An 18,579-nucleotide genomic window follows, 5' to 3' on the forward strand; every position below is an offset into this window, starting at 1 on the left:
GTGGGTATGCATTGTTTGTTTATCAAGGTTCCACAGTTAGAAGTACCAACACAAGACAACGTTTTTAAGACCTCTTCACGACCCCTTTAATGAGGCTAAGCTGAAGGTGTCTGCTCTAGTAACCAATGCCAGTAATCTCGTCGGACCGCTCCATTTCACAGACAGAGTTCGGCAGTTTTTATAAAAGTTACATGGACAATAAGCCATCTGACACAGTCCCCAAAGAACGCGAAAGCAATGGGCTTGAATCAGACGCTCCAATCTGCAATAGTTTTGCGTGCGACAAAAAGAACAGCACTGACACACGCACATTTGAAAACCACATACGCGTCGCTTTTAATTGCACCCGGAGAAGTACAAATAGAGAGATAGAGCGATGAGAGACAAGGAAAGAACATTTTTTCCATCGGCTTATGTCACAGTCCAATCAAGTTTCACAAACGGAAGATACGTCCATGCGCCATTCAAAAACTGCTGCCAGGATGCAAAATTGTACAATATCAATACAATGGAAACGAACAAGAAAAAGATTCCGTGATTTAGTCATATTGAGGGAACATGCACAAAGTGTGTAAACAGACTTGCCTTTTGTACAAAAACAGCCTAGTCCCCTTGTATGTACAGCAATTCCGCGGTGTGTTCGTTTTCCACGTCGGGATCTAAACACGGAAGTGGAAACCCAGAGGGGCCAAAGAGGCGAAGCTGAGCCGCCTTTCGTCTGCTTCTAGTTGCAGTCTTAATCTCATTCGCTACGGTAAAAAATGAAATGCGTATTACGAGTGTCGACAATTCAATGTTCGAGGTTCAATGTAGAGCTGGATACTTTTGTGAACAGGTGAGGCAAAAAAGGTAGGAGTCATCAAAGATTTCTCGTGGTCACCGTCTCATCAGGTAATTGTTTGCGTATTCCGTCTGGTATTTTTCTATGAGTACCTTATCGGAAGAAATTCGTGCAACCGTTTAATTAAACCATGCATCCTGCAATGGCTGAAAATGCAGAGGGCTTAATCTAGGGGAGTGCCTATACAGCGGGCTTAGATTAACAAAACACTGCTTACTTGTTTCTTTTTTCAATTGGCGGTGCAACCCTCCTTGGCCACAAAACATTAGAATTATTTGCTACTTCATAGCCAAATAAAATTGTGAAGTTGCAATCACTAAGCCAAAGCCAACTACTAATAGTTGCTGCTACCCCTGTGTTTGCTTAGTTCTCTTAAATTCAACGCATTTACCAAGCAACTTTCAGAAATTAGAATTTGGGTATACATGAATAGAGCTAGGATGTACTCTAAATTAGCGTTTGCTTTCAAAGCTACACGAGTAGAGTTCACCATTTCCTTTGTCGCGGACTTCAAGAATACCGTCCCCGCAATTTCTTTTTTTCATCACACAACGTTGCCATACGTTACCACCTCAGAGATGTCATGGAGAAATCCCATGGTGTCCCCCACTGTACCATGCTCAAGGCATGGGTATCCCAATGACACCAATTGCAACCATGAAGATGTCATGAGATAATTAAATGCCGTTCTGCTCCCACCTAGCCTACACTACGGCATTACAAACAGCCCCGCATTCTTTACTGGTGGTGTTTTCAAATGAAGCTTTGGTGCATTTACACCCTGCAAGTCAGCGGGAATTGTGGGTGTTCTGACTGCCTCGCCTGCCGTCACCACATCGACATGGCCATCATTAGCCATGTCTTTGCCGCAACATGCGATTGTAACGCTACATGATACGGGTGTTTTTCCTCTCCCAATCATGCGCTTCCCACCCAAACTCATTTTGCTGAGTGCGTGCTTACATATCGTCTTTCCGGTTTCTGTTTTCTACATTTTTTTGTAGAAACTGGGCACATACCCAATTGCTGAGTGGAGCGTTTGGATCCATAAAAACGTGCCTCTCTTTGTGCGAGTCAAATATCGAAAACAGAATGACACGTGAGCGTGTTGAGAAGACATCAGTGCAAAGGGCACTATCAAGGGCTCTGGCGAAGGACACGTGAACGCCACAGGAGTCCATCAGGATGATAAGGGAGGGAACAAACAACCAGAACAAATTTCATGAAATCAAAACACAACATATCATCAAGTTCAACTATGTGAGCAGCTTGCAGCAACTGTTCAAAAACTTTGTGGATGCCAGACAGCGAAAACCATCTTGCTTTGGCAAATTGCATGGTGCAGAAACAGCTGTGATTTTCGAGGATACGACAGCAAATGAAAAATTTGACCAAGAACGTATGGCCAAAGCCTCCCCAGCATGGCTTAGAACCATTGTGTTTAGTTCCTCTAGCAAACAACATACTGGCAATTAGAAACGTCCCTTCTTGGCCGTGGCACGTGTCATCCGTTTAAACATAGTGTGCCCAAAATTTTAAACTGCAGTATTCGAGCATAATACAGTCTATGTGCAAAGACTGAAATGTTAGCTTCCAATCAAGACATGGCTTTTAAAGAGTTGCACCATCTACCCGCAAGTCATGATATAACCTTTAGTGACTTGTTTTGGTTGCAAATTATAAGTAATGGGTCAACAAACAAGGTTTGATGATCTGAACGCACTGCAAACTTTTACCGAGCAGTCGCTTCCTGCAGGACATTTTTTTAGGGGATCAGGTGCCAATGCGTTCCAATTGAATGACAAGTGTACATTACAGCAAAGGAAGATTACATAAAGAAATCATTTTTATGCCCCAGAAGTATTCTTTATACGCAAGCCAAAGAATTTTGTGACCGCCACTCATGTGAACTTAACAGACATGCTCACTACACGGCGTACACAAGAGCTTACACCGGTGACGTCACAGTTATGCGCTGCCGAATTTTAGACACCAGCCATCCACCACTTTTTCCCCATTTATAGCCACCGACTCTTGCCGCGAGCTAACCTATACGTCAGCTCGCATTACTAGGTAGAACAAACTACTGCAAAGATGACATTAGAGTGCCTAAGAGCATACCAGCAGTCATGAAATTAGCAATGACACGGCTATGCACCAACATAGTGCTTTCTTTTCATTAACAGATCTCCATACAGCCGTGAGGAATACACAAGGCATACCAAATGAAAAGGAAAGCAACAGCCCACGGCAAGGAAACAGCTACATCAAAGCACCACAGAATTGATTTGGCATTTTCTTGCCCCTTTTTTTCCTAAATGGTTAGCTTTGAAGGAGAAACTGCGAACCAACGTCGTTACTCCATTCGATTCACCATTATTTATAGTTAGCGAGAGCCCAGAAGTACGTCGCTATACAAACAACTTTACAAACACCGAAAATGGTAAAGTGCAAGAAAAGGTTAAGCGCTAACGAAAAACGTTCGGTCTGTACAGAAGCAACCATTTCAGTGACCACGTGACGTCTCTGCCCAGGTTTCTTGGACCAGTCCCCGGTCTTCCCTCTTCAATGTTTATCTAACTGGGACGAGGATGGGGTGTAAAGTGGCTAGCCAACAGCGCAAAAGAGAGAAGTTCACAATGCTGTACAGCTCAATGTCAGTACCACGCAGCCGCGACCGCACACATACATACTGCATAAAAACAAAGCGAAAACAAGTATGCTATCACGACGTGCGCACGCATTTGAGCAACAACTGTTCCAACCGCCCCTGACACGGCGCTAAGAGCTAGAAGGTTAGGAGGGTTGGGGTGACGGGCAGATGTGGAGCGGTTTGAAGACGGTGGACACAGCAAAGCATACCTCGATCCCTGAATTCTCAACAATCAACTAGTACAGCTTAAAGGTTGTTACGGAAAATTGGGGGGGACGTATCGGCAGAAGTGGTTCACTGGTGGCTTTAAAAGAAACAATGTCCTGTGCCGATGCCCAAAGTTGCAAAAACGTTTCTTTTTTTACCACATCTCTGGTTGCTTTCCTGACGCAATTTTTACAAAGGTGTTTCATTGAGTGTGCTCATTTCATTTCATAGCAGGAGACAGTGAAATATAGTTGTTTTAAGTTGTAGCAGTTAAGAATTTTTGTCGGGTTTATCGTGTTTACCTTGAAGGCTGGTGTTTACGCCGAGATAAGGAGGTCCTGCTTTACACCAACACTTGCCGAAAATTCCATTATCTGCTGATAGCACCCCCCCTTCCCCCCTCCCCAAACAAGACGTGGTTTCAATCTGTAATTAACTGGTTCAACTACTGCGACTAAAAGGTTCCCAACGGCAATAAATTCACTCTCCAGTAATCCGTGGGTGATAGTTTCGGCCGAGGCTAAATTGACTAAAGATTGCCGTCCACGGACGGCAACCCTTAAGATTAAAAAAATCAAGTTGCCATGGACTCACTGGAAGTTTGACGTGTAGCGAATTGATGTTCTACATTGCGATTGAAAATGTGAGATAAAACGAGGAGTTTATTAAATTTCTACACAAAGGGTAACAATGTCCACTCCGATAAATACTTTTAAGTGCCAGCTTTTACTGATAAGTTTCACAGGGGAATTACCAAACACAATAACGGCGTGCGCTTCCGTAATTTTGTAGAAAATGCCCAAAGCGTCGATTACTTGTTTCAAGTGTGAACGGAAAATGTTTTGCTGAGAATTATAACGTGGGAAATACAATTCGTCTCCTAATTTTATGCCCCTGATTCATTGGGCATCCTTTTATCTGTCCTGGCGACACTAACAACTGGCCGTCACCTTGTCCAACGTATGGAAGTCAGGCTCAAGTTATCACCGTGCTTAGAACAGCAGGGTGCATGCGTCACTAACGCATAAACACGGTCACGGAACCTTGCAATACCAATACAGCAGCAAGCAGCAGCAGCAACGTGATGACGATCATCAGGCCAGCCGAGAAAACTTAATGACGCCATCACGTTGCTGCTGCCGTCTCAGGGACACGAGCGATCGCCACTTTGAGTAATTCTATGAGCAACGTGATGATGGCATTTCTGATAACGTCATCATATTGAAAAATCTGTGTTGTATGTGGGATGATGTCCTCAAAATAGCAGCATCAGACCGACGACGTGACCTGACCAGTGTTTTGATGACAGCTTTGGCTTGTGGTTGACGCACAGTTGAGTGTCATGCAATGTAATTGCTGCAATTTCACCAAATTATTCTTTAATGATCATTTTTTCGCGCTTACTGAAGCCTCAGTCAAAGTGTAGATTACGAGTATTGAGACAAAGATCCTGTTTTACTGACGTATGGGTCCAAGCATTGGACGCGAATTATAATTCAACACTTAACTTAGAGAACAATACCCCAGTCAGTTCAGACCTACGTCAATGCCTGACTGGCGTTCTTGACACTCCCTACCCTTCTGAACTACGCGTATCCCTCTTTTCCACAGTTGGCAATGCCGCTCTTGAAAGAAGTTGGAGAAGAAATACAGAAAATAACTATGAAATAAACGCCCCAAGTCACATCACGGTAACACGAGGTTGGAGGACCTGGTGACTAATTCGTTCACGTCCTCTTCATGAGCCGTCAACAGGATCAGAAGCACTACACATACGCACATACACAGTCATAATGAAAGAGTCAACCTAGGCACAGTCACATCCATACACACGGGAATCCACATTGCGGTTGTTGAGAGGTTGGGCGCACAGGACATCGTAGATGGCATTGACACTCGTTTTGCACAGTACTGGGCATCTCAGGGATGAAGGGATTCCCAGAAGTCCACAGAGTAAAGAACAAACTCGTTGACTGTAGCACGTCCTCTGAACCCATGCCGATTTTGAACGGTCGCACTCGGCAATACCATGGCAAGGCAGTTTTGATTTTCTAGAAACGAACAGGGAGTTTTCGGGACGACGCTTTCCCGTTCAAGCTGAAAAGCTGCTGCTGATATGCTACGTAGAGTTGCAGACGATCGTTCGCGTGTGTCTTTGAAGTCTGTGTGTGGTTGCGTCATCGTCGCTCCTTTGTTTACGCGGAAATGACTCAAGTAAAGGCGGCATAGGACAACTCCCTCCGGTATTCATTCGCAACGTTACATGTCTCTTCGCACAACAGCGATCCGGGACCAGCAAACATTCATTGCGTACGCTTTGTCTCGCTTTCTCGGCCGGCTCGATTCAAACTCAATCGGCTTTAGGTTGCAGCAGGAGCGGTCACACTAAAATGACTGGTTGGCGCTGTTTTCATTTCTGTCAGTGTCCCTGATATATACGAAAGGAAGGAGGAAGAAAGTATCATGGTTACACTGCAAGCAAGCTGTGCAGGAAAATGCTTTGCTGTAGCATTTTCTGCCCTACTTGTGACTTGAATGACGTGCCGAACGCATGTTCGAACCCGTTTCAGTGTGTTTCACGATGCGAATGGGGGTTGCTCTAACAAGAGGCACGTGACGCAAGAGTTACAAAACGCCGATGTGGTGGCACACAATCTGAGTATTGGGTGCACAGGAGTGGTTTATCCCACTGTTCGACAACACGCGCACACACCGACAACGTCACGAACCCCATGTTCGCTGCTGAACCGTGCAACGTAGTGGGAGGCCTTAGTTCGCCGGTGACTCAGCTTGCACGGGAGCGTAGCATGCTTGCCCTGCCCAGAAATGGAGGCATGTTTGTCGTTGTTGGCTCCATCACACCCAGAAGCAGGCCGAGGCTTTCGCGAGGAGTGAGACGGCAAGCAGAAGAGCAAGTGAACCGGAGTGCAACGCACTGGCACGGCCGCAGTGCTTTTTCAGTTCCGCCTCCTGCAGCAGAGAAATAAATGAAACGTGTGAAAGAAGGGGACAGCATCCTGTAAATGAAAAGAATTGGGAGGACACCTAAGCACTCCTTTATCTTTGCGTCTCTTCGTTATCTCCATTGCTTTGACTCAACACATACCACCATTCGCACCGCAAGCAAGGAAGCCGTCTATCAGGTTCATTCGAACTCACTACCCACCTAATTGCTGCTTCTGTAATTAGCATGCTCAGCTTACTCAAGTAGGCCAAATTACACATCCAGAAGACACGGTTTTAAGTCAATGGCCACAACGCGTTCACTAGGTGACGACCTTCAGCCAGCTAATCGCCAAAATGTGGTGGGACTGATGATTCATGCCTGCTTGCCTCGCCTTCTTGAGACACATTGCTTGAATCACATTTAAACCCAAATTTAATGAATTTGTTTTTCTTCTTATTACATTGCATTGTTTAAAGAAGCCCCCATTAAAAATTTTGTGTCGACCCGAGCATTTTATTCATGCATTTCTTATGTTTTGAGCCATCCGGCACTTCGCGTGCGACCCTTCACCTACGTAATTTGTGTATGCTTATGTGGCAGGGACATCATATTTTCAACCAACTAATGCTTTCACAAACACATGCCCTTTACTTCGCTTTCCCGCCATCCTATGTGTGTGCTGAAAAAACTCTTGTGGAGGCCTATAGAGAGCTTTGGTGTAAGGAGTAGTTTTACGCCCAACTGGCTCCCATGGGTTGTGGCATCAATTTGATCCATTGCTGACTAGCCTTCTTTGATGTTGACTTTTCCTTCAGTTGTTCTAAGTTTAGGGCATCCCTAATCTGACAGTCTATTCCCTTGGCAGACAAATTGTAAAGACATAGTTGACTGATGGGTGTATAATCCTTAACTAGGCTTTTTGGTATCACCTTTTTTGTGATTTATATCCCAGTTTTTCAGTACAGTGGTAGCTTTAATGTCCTGAGATTTTCTGAGAATAGTTTTCTTGTCACAATTTAACTAAATCAATGCCGAAAGGGGGCCTAGCTTTTACCCATTGGAAAGTGAAAAGTGCACCTGGACAGGGGACGAAAGGTAAAAACACAAACAAGTGTTTTTGTGTTCCTTCATTTTTTGTGTTCCTTCATTTCAGCCTCTATTACTGTGCGTTTCTCACTTTCCAGTGCGATTTTACTGCCATCATTTTGTAGACGTGTGTTTATTGCATCATCACGTGTGGTTCTACCTAGCGTCACAAATGAAGCTTTTATTTAGTGATGCTAGTTTTACTTCCTCATACTTTTGACCACATTTTCCACCTCATCTTTAGCTAGTGCTGCCGATAGGCGAAAGTAGCAGTAGGGGAAGGCTGATAACTCGTTGGAAGTATGCGAGAAACCCAGTTGGCGGCAAATAATGAATTTGGGCAGTGCAGGAGAAGAGAAGCCGGAAATGCGCGGGAGAGATCTTGGTCCTGCCCTGCATGTATTGTCTTCTTCACTTTCCTGTTTAGTGCAGTTCTGGGTTCCTGGGCAGTCCAACATGGCTCCCGCATATACATATCTACGCGCAAATAAAATATGCAGCTGCTCCGGGGCAACTGTGAGCCATCTGAAATGACGACTAAATTGATTGATTTTGGGGTTTAACACGCCGAAGCTACACCACGGCTTCAAAGATGCACCGCATTGGAGGGCCCCGAGTTATAATTTCGACCAACTGGGAATCTCCAACGTGCGGCCGAAATATCAACACATGGGCATTTTGCTGTTCAATTTTGTGAAGAAAGGGGCCACTGTGGCCAGGACTAAGCCTGCGTCCTTTCGTTCAGCAGCACAACGCCTCATCCACTCCAACGGGTCCAAGTGACAAATAGGCATAAAGGAGACGATTATGGTATAGTATAACCTAATTAAGAGATAGCGATAAAAGAGAGAGACGTGCCCCAGAGTGGTAGTTGACGCAGTCAAAATGACAAAAGGGCATAAATAGAACGATGATGACATATACCCTAATTAAAAGAGTGACAAAAGAAAGAGATGGGCCTCAGCGTGGTAGTTGATGCGGTCAAAATGACAAATAGGCATAAAGAGAACGATCATGACACATACCCTAATTAAGAGAGAGCGACAAAAGACTGAGACGTGCCTCAGCGTGGTATCTTTGATGCAGCCAAAATGACAAATAGGCGTCACGCAGACGATCATGACATATACCCTAATCAAAAGAGAGCGACAAAACAGAGGGAGACGTGCCTCAGCGTGGTAGTTGATGCAGATGTCTGGCCTCTGGCGGGGCAGGCTGCTCTGGTTGCAGAAGACGGCCTCGTCGGGCACCACCTCCCGTGGCGCCAGCGGTGCGGGCGTGCTGGTGCAGTTGCAGTCGGTGAACACGGCCAGCATGACGAGGTTGCTGGAGGGCACGGCCTGGACGATGAACTGCTTGTCGCAGCTGCGGTCGCTGCACTTGGACAGCTTGCCCTTGATGGGCTCCGGCTCCATGGGCTGCATCTCGTACAGGTCGATCTCCATGTCGCACGGACGTGCCCTCGTCTTGCTGGGGATCGGCATGGCGTCGTCGGCCGCGTAGTCACCGTAGTCATAGTCGCCTGCACAATTAAGGAGGGGATACAAGTAACCAGCTGCTTTTGGGGACATAAGTAGTCGGGCGGAGTATAGGTGCCTTAAAATGGAACTAAGGCACGAGATCATGAAGTGAGTTGCTCTGGAAAGTCTCAGGCCCTGAAGGTGTTTGGAACCTCAAGCCCCTCCTTTGTCTGTAATTCCTGACAGGCGACATTTCGTTACAAAATAATTGTACGCGAGGCAATTTCTATTACACCTAGCGCCGTGTATACTGGTTAGTATGAACTGTGTCGCATTTTTTTATCAACTGCTAAAACGAGTGTGCTGTTCGGCCTCTGTGGGTAGGCAAGCAGCTTCTAAAGCTTGCCTCTGGGTTCGAACCCCAAGAATTGCACCTTTTTTCTTTTATTTCCAGTTGAAGCCCCAACAATTCCGCTTTTTCTTTTATTTCAAGGATTTCTTTATGGTAAAAATGCCCCCTTGAATGTTTTCTACACATTCTTCTTGTAAATAAGCGTTGCTTAATATCTTTCACTTTGCTTTAGTCACTGCGAAGAGCCTATTTGCATGTTTAATTCCTATCACCACGTTTAATTCAAGGCCTGCATTGCAGGGGAACTGCCCATGCTCTACTGACAAAGGAACAGAATGTCATGCCTGCCAGCCCACCACTCAATAGAAGAATAGTATTCAATTGGTGAAATAATGTCATTATTACTTTTGATCACACTTTTGTTCAATTAACTGGTAAGATTGAGGTTAACCACAGTAACTGCGAGTCTAAAAGCAGAAGTCGTCTCAGATGATGCACGTTTGCACTCTCTCTTCTGGAGCAAATCAACAGTGTAGTTGCTGAAAGTTCTAATATTTCGAAAGATTTTTAAATTTAGGAGATTTTATTTTCTGAATTGATACGCCTGGGCTTTGAGGCATGCCGTAGTGGACGCCTCGATGTTAATTTTGGCAACCTGGGGATTTTATACGTGTGCCAAAATTTTGACAAACAAGCGTCCTCGCTTTCGGCCTCCACCTGAAAAGTGGCCACCGTGGCCAGGATTGAATCCACGTCCTTGGGCTTAGCATTCAATTATTTTAAAGCATGGGTTTGCTATAGTTCGCAGCTCTACGATTCACATTTAAATTTTCTGGGCTTTTTCAGATACTTGAATGCTTTACTGCTTCTTCCCATTTAGTCCAGGGTTCAAGAGAAGTCTGCCTGGTCAGGTTGTAAGTTCATAACAAAGTTTCGGTCACTGACCAAGTCAAGTGAACAATTTTGACGTTTCGGATCCCATACAGGATACTTGATCACCATCTCCCGTATGGGATGGAAAGGATCCCGTATGGGATCCGAAAATACGGGATCCAGAATGTCAAAATTGTTCATTTGACTTGGTGAGTGACCATAACTTTGTTTTGAGCTCTTTCCCATTTGCCCGCACGAAAGCTACAATCCTATCTAACTCTAATTTCTGCCTTTTATGCCAGCTGCAAGCAAAATTACGAAGCACTGATAAGGTCATTGTTTGCTTACATCATACCAGTATATATATTCAATGCCTAAAATAAATAATTACGCCAACTGAATAAGCAGTTTGACTACAAAGCTGCTAACCTACCCTAGGCAAGGTGGCCAAGACTACTTACTATACTATGTTAGTGTGTCTACCTCCCACATGTGCTGATTTTTCAGCACATTCCGACATGCCCATTAGGCAGTGTCATACCACACTTGGTCGCAGCAGGCAACACTACAGAGCACGTGGTTATCGGTGGCACCGACACACACTAGAGTGCTGCTGCAAAAAGTACTCCCTCACAATCAATGGCTGTCTCCGCAGAAATTTTGAAGGTCTTAAAACATGTAAAACGTGGGACCTGGATCGAAACAAAGTGCGCGCAAAACATGCATGTCAAGCACATAATAACTTAATCGGTGATACAAAATTAACCACAAAACTATAAAGCCATTCGGCATCGAAAAGAAAGGGTGTAATGCATGAGTCACACGTAGGGTTCCTTCCTGCCTTACTTGATGTGACGATCCATTCCAAATTGAACACGTTGTAGACCTCGAAATGCATAATTATCCTGCAGAAAGGAGACATTAAAGGATCAGTCATTGCTGGTTGTGGGCCCATTTACTAAGTTCAAAACGAAAATGCATCAAGGCTACGTACACAACGAGTTTCTTCCACACCCAGCCTAGTACGTTCCACAACGCATGAAACGGCTAGAATAGAAAGAAAAGAAAGCATTGCAACACGGAGTCATGATTAGTTTATAGACTAGAAAAGTGTCTGTTACGGATATATGATTTTTTTTCCAAAATGTGGAATTTACGACCACTTGTAACATTTGTTGTGTTTTACTTTGTTTTGCTGAAGTGGAATTCGGACAATAAATGCACACATTCTGCAAAAGCACTTACACTTGTTCGGAAGTTTGCAGGTCCAGACGGGACTACCTTGTCCTTGCATATTGCCTGGTAGTCATATATTCTTACCCTAGAAGAATGAATGGACACACGTGAGTCGACAACGCATGAGCCTTCTAATGCCTGCCTTTGTGGGTTGATTAACGCAATGGTTGCAGACGAATAAGAATGCTCACTAGGTATTCACCTTTTATAAACGTTGTACTTGACCATTGAAATAAATAGTGTGTCGTCAATCTCCCCGAAAAACTTGCCTACCTGTTGAACAAGACAACAAGGAAAGAAAATGAGACTGACAACTTTCAAAATCAAGTGACCCCAAAAGGAATAAAACTGCGACTAAAACTTTCCTGAAAGCTTCGGAAGTTTTAGACCGCAGCTGGTGCTATCAGTGAACTATATGCAGGCACAAAAATAATGCGAAAAATAATTGTGACAGTAACGAAACTTCATTTCACTTTTTTAAAGATGCCACCAAGGCTAATTTTGGTTTGTGGAGCAGCCCGGCTTCATGTAGCTCCCCTGTTACTTTCAACCTTCACTGCAGCAAAACCGTATTTGTGGTAGAGCAACCTTTAAAGGCAAAATGAGTGTTCTGTTACAAGCTCTAACTGACCTGTCACTACAAAGGTTTTATAACTGCTTTAAGTGGCAACATGAATTGATCTGTGTTCCCACTTCCGCACACTAGGCAATTAATTCGAGCTTTCCACAAAATTAACAATTTCAGGTTTGGGACATTGTTTCGCTTTGTAAATTTTAGGCTTAAAATTTCTTGGAAACAAAGTCAATCAGGCTAGTTGAGAAAGGTATCCCAATACATTTTTTAGAATTTTGCACCAGACTTCATGAAATGCCTTTGCGCTCGCGCGTGGAAACGGAAAGTTGAAAACGTTCTCACTCACTTGTGTGCGATTGCTGGATACTATAACAAAGCCGTTGTTGTCCAAAAGAAAGCAGTCCAACGCCTGTCAACAGAAAGCTTGAAATTAACGCAAATGCAATGATAGAGAAGGTGCGCACACAAGTGAACTTGGCGCTAGAAGTACAGACTAGTAAACTGTCGGTACATGCATTCCACATTTGCCAGGAGCAGATCGCACTTGTATACGTACCTCATTTCCACAGGTGTACAAACATGGTTTTTGGTTCTCGCACTGCGAAAGGTTTTAGGGCAGGGGAGAAAAAATAAAGTGTTCAGTTCACTTCTTGTTTTAACAAAGCTGAAACTGAATGACAATGAATGAACCGTGTAATGAATTCATAACTAGCCCCAGGCAATTTCATTTCCCATATTAGCAGTAAGCCAGAAGGTTTTTTTGTGTCTTCGAATACACAAAATAGCATTTGCTTGGACGGGTGTTAGGGCGATCGCCTATACTTTGTGAACACTTCCATAACCCATAAATTTAAAACAGCTACGTCCAGGATACCCTGGTACATTTGCAACTTTGTGCTAATAAGGCCTTCTCTCCAATTTAAAGGTGAGAAGAGCCTGTGTTCCATTATTTCTTAACAAAGCCTTAAAAAATGCTTAAAAAAAGAAGCCAAAGTTGTGTGATTATGCTCGAATTCGTCCTATGACGCCAACAATGCAGTAGGTTCAAATACACACAAACATTCTTCTGTATCCTCTAAAAGGCAGTTTGCTGCTGTCGCAGCCATATGGAGCCAGATGCAGTTTTAGGAACTACACCAAGCCCTCGTCAAGAACTTTGGTCAGGAGTAGGTAAAGTGGACTCATTTGTTTGTGTAGGATTTTTATGGCACTCTCTGATATATTAGTAGTTATCATCGATTGTTTTAGCAATGATTAGAGTATTATCTTTTCACGAGTGTCTATGTCCGGTGACGTAACGGGGTATTTTTAGTCTATCTTTCAAACTAGCTCTTGCATGGGTTCTGTCTGCACAAAATTAAAAAAATCATTTGGCATTTTCACCGTGGTCGTCAGATAGAACAAGGTTCGCATTGTAGCAACCCCCATTCCAGTGAGCTTAATTTTTACCTATAACCACTGACTGAGAACCCTCTAAAGGGCTCAGACTTTAAGCGTGTGACAAGGCAGTGACAGCAGATTTCAGAAATGCGGCTAACAGCTTCTGAGTTCTACTGAATAAAATGACGAGCCATTCCCTTCACACCAAAAAATAGCAGCGCAGTTTTTGGTGCTGTTCACATTTCTGTATTAAGGTATTTGCTGAGGGACTACGACTAGGATTTCTTTTTTCCAGTGATCAATTTTTAAGTGGATGAACTTGTTTATTTAAAGTTGACCGCAAGCTTGTCAACAGCGTTTACTCGATGAAACTGGCGTTATAAAAATTACTCCAAAAGAATATACAATGCACCTCGTCTTGAGGGCTTACGACAGCAGTTGCAAATTACTAATGCAAGAAAAGCCACACTGAATATTGAGAAGAATTGAAGCCGTAAAATATTAAATCATGCGACATTCGTCATACATCAGCGGAAGTCTCTTGAACTATTCATAGTTAACACATAGACACACATGCACCACTAGTGTAGCAACTATAAAATTTGTGGGAAAACAATGTCCCAAAGTCGTCCTTAGTTTTTTGCTTTTTGTTTGGAGAGTAAGGCAAACTAACATTCTATCCTGGTTTTAGAGATGCCATATCAACAACAAATGTTGGTGAAGAGTTCCAGTGCCGTGGGGGCTTAAAACTGAAGCAAATCATTAGGGAAATAAGTGTTTGTTTGCTGCCGCTAGTGTCAAAGCTAAGAGCCACAGCGGCGCTAAAATTATTTTTCAAACGACCAAAAGGTGGGGCTATTCCTGATCCTATAAATACGCTCAACTGATGGTGGAGTGGCTGTATTATGGACAAGAAATCTAAGAATTGACCCAGGTTTGACAGCATGTGATCGTAACAATGCATGCGGTGTCTGCACTGTTCACTTCAATTAGTTTCAGCAGTCTCTGTTGCTCGCACATCACATGAGTCGTATCAAAAGCTATTTCTTCTTTCTGTTTTAAAAGAAGTTGCGGCCGAAGGCCTCAAGCTCAAGGCACTGAGCTTCAGTTTCTATCCTGATGGCACATCCTACTGGTTTTTAATTGGTCGTGTCCAACAGTGTTGCCCTACGGTGTGCGTTAGAATATTTGACTACGCGTGTTGTCTTCATTCCAAACTAGGCTTTAAAATACCAGAACCATAGTTGGGAGTTGATCCGGCAATGTCAGTCACAGCAGCAAAATGTCATTGCTCCTTTCGACACACTGAGCCGTCACTTAGTAAAATATTTTTATAAACAGAAAAGTATAGCAAGGCACACCTTGGACGAGATGTTGAGAAACTTCTCCTCAAAGACAGAATGCTTAATCTGGAGCCCCACAACGGCCGCTGGGGCTTTCTTCTCCGTGCCAAGGAATACTGCGCGGCTCCCGGTCACATAGATGGGACTGTTGTCGTTGGAAGCGTACCGGGCGCCTGCAGTGTGAACCGAAGTTATTGAATGACCTTATTTCTGCCCAAGTTAGAAAATACAGCACATTCTTGTCTTCTCCTGCGAGCGGTGCGCTCCTCTAGAGTGACTTATTGACATGTACATGAGAAATCACTTGTAGACAAAGAAATGCAACAAGGTGTTGAATTCCTCTTCGATATGTCACCGCGATGCACACCATTTCTCTGCTCATTTATTGGGAGAACATATTTCGGGAAGTAATGCTAGCAATTACTCGCTATCTATGAAATCCTAATCATTCTCGTTTGTTGGATTAGGAACTTTTGGGGGGAATTTCAAAACCACATATGCCTTGCGTGTTTACTATTGTGCAACATCTGAGCACTGTCTTTTTATGCTATGCAACAGTTATCAGTGTTTCTTCAAGTACCCCAGTAAAATACAGTAGCCGGCCGTTTTTTCGGACTTGCTGGGTATTGCGGACTTTTCTGAGGAACCACCATTTGTCTCATAGGAGTAATGACTCACAGATTTTTCGGACTCCTCTTTTATTCAGACTATTTTTCATTCCCCTCCAGGTCCGAAAAATCGGTCGGCTACTGTAGTTTACTCGCATGTATTTATTTAGACATAACAATACGTTGTATCGTAGTAACACGCTCGACCACTGCCGTTTAGTTGTCTACGGTAATCGTTGCCAACTAACATCTAAAGGAAGAACTGTAAAGTAGGTCGGGTTATTTAAAAACGAGTGACCCCAGCAGCAATACTTTTTGCACTTTTTTAGTGGCGTACTCACCGGCATCGAAGGGAACTGAATATATAAAGGAAGTGTTGCTGATTTGGTGAAAGTCGACTGCACGCCGATAGAACAGCTCGTCAATAGCCCGGGTGTGAAGTTCGTAGAAAGGCCTGTAGAAAAATGGATGGTGAATGCGAAGTGCCTAAGGTGCAGCAGTTCCCAATACCAGGTATTTCAAATATTTCCCTTAAATTGAGACCCATTCAATTTATCATTGAATGACACAAGTGTTACGCAACAGTGAATCGATATTGAGAACTCTCGAGGAATAAATTTGAACTTGCTGTTTGAGTGGTGCTGTCAAAATTATGCTAGCCACTTTACAGCAATGTGGCACACCCTAAAACAATGCTTTCGATTACAGGTGAAATAAGCTTGCAGGGTAGAGTTGTGTTAGCCCTTTTTTCCAACCTGTATCATTTTTTCTTAGTTTGGGCATGCCTTTGAAGCTTCCCCAATCCACGTAATCCACCCTTGTTACTGGCAATCGTAGAATCAAAGCAAGCCAGAACGCCACATATTGCTAGCTTCCAGCATGGCCACAACATCCCTAGAATCCGCAAAATATGCATACAACTAGTAAATGTAATGGGTCAGCCAAAGCAATAGTCGATCAAATTGCGAAGCATTCCTTTTTATAGCGGCATCACTCTCTGACTGGGGCACCTTGGTGCATATTCCGTGTCTAATTAAATGGCTGATTCAAAACACTCGGCAAAAACACTAATGGTGACCAACGAACCTGTTAGCACCGAGATAGGCAGTGATGGCTTGACTCACTATCGCAGTTTCACTCACTCACCCATTCACTAAACCACAAGCTTACACAACTCACTGAAACCCTCTTACTGAAAGGTTCCTTTGCTTCCTTATCTAAAACACTTTCTGTTTCAAACAAATTACTTCCAAACTTACTTAACCACTCTGCCACTCCATAACTCAATCACTAACTCACCAAACCAAACTCCTATACGCCTACTCAATCCTTCACTTCCTCAACCATTCCCTCACTTATACAACCACTCATACTTGTTCCCTTGCTATCACTTGAACCCTTTACTTGCCCAACTGTTCACCCATTCACTTAGTTGGTGAATGAGTGCACCCGAAACGGTGGACTCACCTTTCAGAGTTGCTGTTTTTCTCGTCTTCACTACGATGATCCGTGAACCGCAGCAAACCGCTCCTCGTAGCCACAAAAGTCATCACGATCCCGTTGCTCTTAAAAGTCGTGTCTCTGCGAAGGGGTCGCGCGACCCGCGGGGCAGCATGCTTTCACAGCAGTTTGGTACAGCACTCCGATTTGCCCCACTGATTAGCTGTGGGCCAACGCGTCACATTCCATGCATACTGCTATCGATGAGCATGTTGCTATCGCGCTTGTAGTGTAGCTAACAGATAAAAAGATAGAGCACACCGCACTTGACTAATGTAAAATGATCAATCGGCTAAGAAAGTCGTCATGAAATCATTTCACGCTAGCACAACTGGTTTTGTTTGACTCGCACCAATATGAAAGACATTGAATTTAGTGATGGAACCATACTATTTTGCAATAATGAACTGTGGTCCTGGTAGCTATGAGTGACTAGTCGCACTGAAAATTACTCTAATTGTGATCTATGGTGGAAAGAAGTGGTACCACTCGTATTGTTGATTGAAGACCCTGGGGTCAAGTGTGCAGGCTCCATAAGTTTTTCTGCAGTATTTGCATTCCCAACGCAAGAAATAGGCAAACAAAAACACTCTTGTTGCCTGGTATAATTGAAGTTGTGCTCTAGATACATGACAATTTCACATTCACAAGTCTAGATAAATAGAAAGGAAAAGCAGCAGATGTAGCGTAATCAAAACACAGTCATCTAAAAACTTCAGGCAGAGCAAGGCACACACAGTCTGGGACAAAGAGGAAGACATGGTAGAAAGAGCCACGTTACCTGGGCAACAAGGCCAGAAGCCTATGAAGGGGGCTAACACACCAAACACACAACGACAGGTTAGAAACGCCAGTGTTCAGCAAGAAAGTGGGTTTTGCCTTGGACCTCGGAGATGGAGACTACGACTTGAGTTGCGAGTGTAAGCGAGTATTAGGGCTGTGCGAAGGTGTGATATTTTCGATTCATGGATCAAACATTACGTTCAAAAAATAGTGAAATGTAATATTCATTACTCCGATGCAGAACAGCGGTGGCAAGATTTCTATAACCTGCCCTGCACACAAATCAAAAAGTCGTTTCCTCTTGATGGCAATTAAAAGTTATATTTGCAGTTAACTGTACCCAAGAAACAGCTGGTCTGATGTTCAAATATCCATTTCCTCGAAGCAAGCTGGATTTTGCAATCGAAGCTTTTATTTCTTCAAATAATGGAGTGATATATGACATTATGAGCTCTAAACACTACGCAAAATGGTAGAAATGTGGGCAAGATTCTTCCTGATTAAGATGAGTGTAATAAGCTTTCATTTTCTTCATTCACGTGATTTTCTTTACCATAAAAAGAACAATAGGTATTCAAACGCTTTAGGACACACTTCATTTTTCAAAAAACCGGTCCACATTCGCACAGCCCATGCCCAGATTTTTGAGCAGGTTCACTGACAGCCACAAAATATTGTGGCAGCGCAGTTTAAGTCTAAATACTGAGACACGGCCCAGTCGGTTGCGGACCGCACG

At 43.7% G+C, this 18,579-nt stretch overlaps 1 protein-coding gene across 2 annotated transcripts in view; it reads right to left on the minus strand.

Moving 5' to 3' along the window:
* Nucleotides 1–311: 311 nt before the first annotated feature.
* The window catches only part of LOC144159045 (voltage-dependent calcium channel subunit alpha-2/delta-3-like), a 163,592-nt gene continuing 145,324 nt past the window's right edge, over nt 312–18,579 (minus strand). For both annotated transcript variants that reach the window (XM_077690290.1, XM_077690289.1), the window contains 11 exons: nt 17,028–17,141; nt 15,902–16,014; nt 14,971–15,125; nt 12,786–12,827; nt 12,576–12,638; nt 11,858–11,928; nt 11,665–11,740; nt 11,414–11,466; nt 11,266–11,324; nt 8,904–9,256; nt 312–6,671 (listed from right to left, as the gene is read on the minus strand). In XM_077690290.1, coding sequence (XP_077546416.1) covers nt 6,558–6,671; nt 8,904–9,256; nt 11,266–11,324; nt 11,414–11,466; nt 11,665–11,740; nt 11,858–11,928; nt 12,576–12,638; nt 12,786–12,827; nt 14,971–15,125; nt 15,902–16,014; nt 17,028–17,141 — 1,213 coding nt within the window. In that variant the 3' untranslated portion in view covers nt 312–6,557. The remainder of the gene's footprint in view (nt 6,672–8,903; nt 9,257–11,265; nt 11,325–11,413; nt 11,467–11,664; nt 11,741–11,857; nt 11,929–12,575; nt 12,639–12,785; nt 12,828–14,970; nt 15,126–15,901; nt 16,015–17,027; nt 17,142–18,579) is intronic.

This window comes from Haemaphysalis longicornis, unplaced genomic scaffold (assembly GCF_048455015.1).
Source record: "Haemaphysalis longicornis isolate Haplotype H1 unplaced genomic scaffold, Haemaphysalis longicornis Haplotype H1 scaffold_10, whole genome shotgun sequence".
NCBI lineage: Eukaryota > Metazoa > Arthropoda > Arachnida > Ixodida > Ixodidae > Haemaphysalis > Haemaphysalis longicornis.